The sequence below is a fragment of the Zootoca vivipara genome, chromosome 1 (genome assembly GCF_963506605.1).
Source record: "Zootoca vivipara chromosome 1, rZooViv1.1, whole genome shotgun sequence".
In the NCBI taxonomy this organism is placed as follows: Eukaryota; Metazoa; Chordata; class Lepidosauria; order Squamata; family Lacertidae; genus Zootoca; species Zootoca vivipara.
This window is the reverse complement of record NC_083276.1, coordinates 49,938,766-49,945,308: the sequence shown is the minus strand read 5'-3', so window position 1 is coordinate 49,945,308 and position 6,543 is coordinate 49,938,766. Positions and strand designations below refer to the sequence as shown.

At 48.7% G+C, this 6,543-nt stretch overlaps 1 protein-coding gene across 1 annotated transcript; it reads right to left on the bottom strand.

Moving 5' to 3' along the window:
* Positions 1–4,509: 4,509 nt before the first annotated feature.
* Positions 4,510–6,303, bottom strand: CHRM4 (cholinergic receptor muscarinic 4). Its single transcript, XM_035115370.2, has one exon. It carries the CDS (start codon positions 6,272–6,274, stop codon positions 4,862–4,864), a length of 1,413 nt encoding a protein of 470 aa, XP_034971261.2. The 5' UTR covers positions 6,275–6,303; the 3' UTR covers positions 4,510–4,861.
* Between the last annotated feature and the right edge of the window lie 240 nt (positions 6,304–6,543).

Sequence of the window (6,543 nt, the reverse complement as noted above, 5' to 3'; positions counted from 1 at the left end):
ACAGGCAGGTGGCATGGCATTCCTCTTTCCCCGCCTCACAAACATTTAAGAAAGCAGGAGTGCAAATGCCGTGAATATTTTACCAGCTGCTCCCTGGATTCCTTCAACTCATTTCTATCCTGAGTTGTTTGGGTGTGTTGTCAAAAGCTTATTAAGTCATTTGCTGCTTTCTCTCTCAACATGATTTTCTTTTTTTAAAAAAAGTTTCTCAACTGCATAGTGTTGTATTTCTTTTTCTACAGAAGGTAAAATCTATAAGTGCATAAAGTCAATTAAATAAAATTACCTGGGAAGCAATTCAATAAAATGCCATATTTTATGTTGCATGAACTGAATGGGTGGGTTCGGGTAAGTGGACCTCCTGGAATTGCATAGCTGCCAAGTTTTCCCTTTTCTCGCGAGGAAGCCTATTCAGCATAAGGGAAAATCCCTTTAAAAAAGGGATAACTTGGCAGCTATGTGGCATTGCTTTCTGCTGCTCTTAACAAGTGCTAGAAAGAAGAAGTTGATACATTGGCCACGTTTGGTTGCATTCAGAGCTCTAGAAACTTACAATAGCCTCTGCCAATCTGTTGCCCTACAGAGGTTTTGCACTGCAACTCCCAGCGCTGGCTGGGGCTGATGGGAATTATAGTTGAGAACATCTACAGCAGGTATGTCCAAATTGGCATGCTCCAACCTCTTTTGCAGAAACAGCTTTAGGCCAGTTTCCCAATGAGAAAGAGTTCTAGTTTATTGGTGAAGTGCCCGTTGCACCTGCAAAAGGCCCCTTGCAGATTCCATATCCAGGTTGGGTCTGAAACGACACTTGTCTGAAATCAAGGAGAGCCACAGCCAATCAGTGTAAACCAGGAAGAACCCTCCATTTGGTGAACTGTCAACCTGGACTTGCATGACCAATGATCAAGGATGATGGCTATTGTGGTACAATATGAGTTTGACCAAACTGCGGGAGGCAGTGGAAGACAGGAGTGCCTGGCGTGCTCTGGTCCATGGAGTCACGAAGAGTCGGACACGACTAAACAACTAAACAACAACAACATCTGGAGAGTAGCCTGCTAGTTGCCTACAATATCGACAATACTGAGCCACGTGGATCAATAGTCTTGCCTTGATATCCATTCATTTCTTATGCTCCTAGCTTGGAGCTATTGGGCATCCATTTAAATTAATAACAAGAGTCTGCCAGGTCTTGTCTAATCCAGCATTGTCTAATCTGGCAGTGGGAGTCTAGCCATTAGGGCTAGCAGGCACTGTTAAACTTATTGTCCACGAATTTGCCTAATTCTCTTTCAAAACCATCCGAGTTGGTGGCCGTTGCTGCCTCTTGTGGGAGTGGTTTTCATAGTTTAACTGCGTTGTTAGTTTCTTTTGCCTGTCCAACGTTCAGCTTCATTGGTTAGCTCTGAGTTCTAATATTATGAGATGTGGGGGAATCATAGAGTTGAAAGATACCCTGAGGATCATCTAGTCCAACCCCCTGCAATGCAGGAATATGCAGTTGTCAAATATGGGGATTGAACGTGCAACCTTGGCGTTATCAGCACTACGCTCTAACCAACTGAGCTATCCAGGCCCTCCTGACCTTTCTCACTTTCTCTGTGCCTGCATAATATTACATACCTCTACCATATTCTCTCTTACCTTTTGCCTAAACTGAAAAGCTGCAGACACCTAATCCCATTTATAACAGCTGGGTTGGTGCAAAATATATTTTGTCTTCCCTTCTAGGATTTGCTCAGATTCACGCTATCTCACACCGCACCTTATCTTTCTCTATATCCCTGTATCCCAGTAGCCTCTTACTTCGATGGTGACATAGCTTGCCCTTCTGCCTCCCTGCAACTCCTCCCCCACATGGGTCAAGTGACCTAGATTGGGGAACTCTTGGCACTGAAGCTGCCCTAACCTCTCAACCTCTTGGTGGAGGCAGCTGTTGTAGGTTTAGGCGGCTATTCTGCTGAGGCCAGCAAAATAGCCTCCACATGGTCGGGAGTGCAGGCATTGCTGCCCAGTCAGTACCTATTGACAAAGGGGCCTCTGAGGGTCTTTGTGTTCCTGCAGGGACAGCTGCCTGAATGCCTGCCCATCCCTCCTCCTTGCTCTCCCCCCAGTGCACCCCTTCGCTGATCAGAACAAAATCCTTGCCCCAGGCGCTTGAGCTCCCTAGAATTCCTCAGTTAATGCGGCATAATTGCTACCAGACCTGCACAGGGCTGGAAATGCTGCAGGAAGATTGGAAACAGACTCTGGGGCAGGGGAAGCTCCCTTGGGCAGACAGCGTACAGGGCAGTGCCCAGCTAACCTGGGTCAAAGTGCGGGTTGAGTCTCCAGGGGTCCCAGAGGACCTCATTCAGGCTCGGTCCCAAAGCCATGAAAACTAGACAGAGAGTCACCCTCTCCAGATCCATCCCATTACTTTGGCTGAGTGAAGCATCCATTTCCTTTTACCCAAGGAACTCTCTAATCATAGGAAAGGATTGTTTGTAGGCTCCTGTGGGGGGCAGTTCTCCTCCCTTGACCCAGCAGAAGAAGCTTGCAAAGTTTGCTCAGCACATTCCATGCTGGAGAGGAAAAGTCTGGCATCCTTGTCAATCGACAATGATTCTTGCACTCCTTTAATAAAAGACACACAGAGACACCCCATCCTTGTTTCATAATTTCAAATTTAATCCACCATATGCCTAAACTGCTTGCATGTGGGTATTGAAAGAGGACCCCAAAAATGACCCAAGGAGCTAATATATTTACTTCAATTACTTTATTGGTTTAAGTGGGGCCCGCTGTTAGTTGTAACAATTTAAAAAAACCTGCAAGGCATTTGGGGCAACATGATGCAAATTATTCTAAAGGCAGTGGCAGTATGGCTGCCTCCCCAGCAGAATGAAGCAGCAGCCTTTGGCCAACTACAATGGTGTCTCCCAAGCCGAGAGTCCTTTACCATGAGACGGAGACTTCTGTGCCTGTGTACAATGGCCCAGTCTATGCCAGGTCCTTGATCTGTATTTCTCGCTGACGTGCCTGAGGGTGCAGGCACCCTCTGGGCTCAGGAGAAGCTGAGCAACAGCTGGAATGGGTTGTTCTGTGTTGGACATCATGAATATCCTGGGATTTAGGCTGTACACTGTACACTGGAGCCCACATGCTGAGGACTCCACGACGACACCGACTAGAAGGGAGGTTAAGTCCATTTACAAAGCTCGGTGGCTATCTTCTCGATATGCCCACAGGCACTTGGAGCAGAAGCAAGCGGGGAGGTCTCTAGTTTCCCTCCCCCAGCCCCTATAAGCAGGGATGAAGAAACTGCAGCCCTCCAGCACTTGCTGCACTACAACTCCCATCACCCTTGACCATTGTCCATGCTGGCTGCAGCTGATGGGAGCTGGAGTCCAACATCATGATGAGGGTCACCTGTTGCCCATTCCTACCCTACAGAGCAGCCTTTCCCAATCATGGGTTCCCAGACGTTCTCAGACTACAACTCCCATTATCCCTAACCACTGGGCAGGCTGGCTAGGAATGATGGGAGCTGTAGTCCAACAACATCTTGGAACCCAAGGTTGAGAAATGCTTCTATAGAGGAACCAAAAATCTCTTCAGTAAAGGGCATCTCCTTTAACCAAGTGCTTGGAGCTAGGAGGACACTGCGGTCTAAAAAAAAAAAAGCAACCCCAAATGAAAGGGAACCCTGTTTACATTATAAGAAGCTACATGGCCTCTGAAAGACTCCCCAGTACAGGAATATCCCCCTATCGCAGATGCCTGCTGCAACGTTACCCTCCAAGGGCCTTGTCAAGCATTTGCCGCCTCAAGGACAGTCGCTCTTCACATCGACACAAATACCTTTGTAGAAGCATTTCCCTTGGCATGTGGTCAAAAATGTCACAGTGCTGACTCTGTCTCTCTGTGGCGTGCACACATGTGCCGTTTGCGATTTTTTTTATTGTTCAAAACAACTCAGGTGTGTCATTGTTTCAAGGTAGGAATGAGTCTCTCCGTTCAGCGGGCTGGCTGGCGGGCACAGCTGCCTGCCACGGGGAGACAAGATGGAGTCAGCACAGGATGAAAGTTCCTTAGGAAGCCTCTTAAGCAGGCAAGTTTGGTTCCAGCTGTAGAATACTCTCCCTGAGGGGAACAAATCCCACTGGAAACTCAACCAGGAAAAGGGCTAGGGTGTATGAAAGGGATTAAGTGTGCCTTGGTTGGTCATCTAGTCTGAGTATGCCCAGCCTAAGGCTCCAAGCAGAATCCACTGCCAGCTTGGTGGCTGGCCATGAGACAGTCCCCCTCTGCCTGCACATTCATACTTTATCATTTTGTTAGCATTGCTGAACCTTCCCATTCTCTCTCTCTCTCTCTCTCTCTCTCTCTCTCTCTCTCACACACACACACACACACACACACACACCACAAGGGCAAAACCACCAAGACATCCATGGAAAGGAATAACTTCCATTTACATGTTTGTGTGTCCCACTTAGCACATCAGCATAGGCATCAGAAGGGGACACTGCTTATATCTAGTGATATCAAAGGTTAATGGAAGTTCAGCCAGCATTTCAGGAGGAACAAGGCAGGGAGTGGGATCCATGAAGTCTGTCCATGACGCCTTATTGCACAATCCAGTCCCTGACTTGTTTCTCCTTCGTTTTCTGGAGAAGCGCAGTCAGGGGTCGTATAGGCGCAAGGACTGCTTTGGGCCTTGAAGGCTGATCATGATTAAAAGGGTTGTGTCCTCTCTCTGGTTTTAATTCTGCATTTGGTGAAGGGCTCCCTCTGCAATCCAGTGACACAGCTGCAGCAGTACATCTGTCTGGTTGGAGAACAAAAGAACAACTCTCCACAACACCTCACTTCCAGATTATCTTGCCGTGCCGATGTTCCTGTACTGACACATGAGAAGGTGCTTAAAGGTCTTCTTGAAGGTGGCATTGCAAAGGGCGTAACAAGCTGGGTTGATGGTACTGTTGACATAGCACAGCCAGTACCCGATGTACCAGACTGTTTCAGGGACACAATTGCCGCAGAAGGTATTAATGAGGACCATCACATTGTAAGGCGTCCATGTCAGGATGAAGGCCAGTAAGATGGCAAAGATGGTCCTGGTGACTTTCTTCTCCCGGGCTGCCATTTGACGCTTCTTCCTGACCTGACTCCTGGCAATGCTAGCAAATTTCCTGGCAACGTTCGCCGGGCGGCTGTTGGACAAGGTGATTGGGGTGGAGCTGGCTTCTTTGTCTGGGACAATCTCAATGGCTGTGACACATTCAGTTCCGGTTTGTTTTGTGACAATCTTGATTTTGGACCACTTGGAGGCAGGGTTAAGCCGTGTCGGGGCTGGGCTCTGCCCTTGATCAGCCGGTGCAATTTCCAGCACTGGCTTCTCTTTGTTGGTCTGGGTGATGCTCACTGTGCTGGATTCATTGGACGTCTCCTTCTCCTCTTGGTGACCAGTGGTCTCTGACTGCTGTAAGGGCTGCTCTTCTACTTTCCCGTTCTTTGCCTCCTCCTTCACCTCCACCGCTTTCTTCGGAGAGTTGTTGTTATTCTGCTTGACCAGAGGGCTCTTCAGGAAGCCGAACGGCTTGGACCTCTTCTCCTTCTTGCTCTCAGGCTTGCGTCTTCTGATGCGGCTCCGGCTGGCCAGCGAAATGTGGATGTAGAGCACAGTCATGATGACCACAGGGAGGTAGAAAGCCGCAATGGCTGTGCCAAAGGTCACCGCCGGGTTGGACAGGAACTGGATGTAACACTGCTCTTTCTCAACTGTCCTCTCCCCGACAATGAACTGCCAAAACAAGATGGCGGGCGCCCAGAGGATAAAGGACAATATCCAAGCGACTGCAATCATCAGCCCTGCCATTTTGGTTGTCCGCCTAGCTGGGTAGGTCAGTGGCTTGGTGACACAGAAGTAGCGGTCAAAACTGATGATGAGCAAGTTCATGACAGAGGCGTTGCTCACCACGTAGTCCAGAGCCAGCCAGAGGTCACAGACCACAGCCCCTAGTGGCCAATAGCCCTTGATGATGTAGACTGTGTAGAGGTTCATGGAGAAGACTCCAATTATCAGGTCAGCACAGGCCAAGCTGAAGAGGAAGTAGTTGTTGACAGTCTGAAGCTGGCGGTTGACTTTGATGGACAGCATGACCAAGATATTCCCTACCACGGTGACGAGGCTAAGTGACCCCGTGACGGTGGCTATGAAGACCATCTCCACCGTCTTGTACTTGGGGGTGCCCTCCTTGGTGAAGTTGTCGTTGGTGAAGTTGGGCATCTTTATCAGCTGAGAAGACAAGTTGTATGCAGAATCTGCAGAAAGAGAGGCGGGGAGAGAAAGACATTAAGGAAATATTTTGCATCTGCAACACCCGGTCAGGAACGTCAGTGTGGTGCAAGCATTAAAGGGTCAGATGAGAACTGGGGAGACCCAGCCTCAGATCCCCACTCACACCTTGGCCCTGTTGACTACTCCAGGCATTCAGATGTGGAACAACACCTTGTTGAATACCTTGCACTTCCATCTCCTAGACTTGGTCTGTGTTT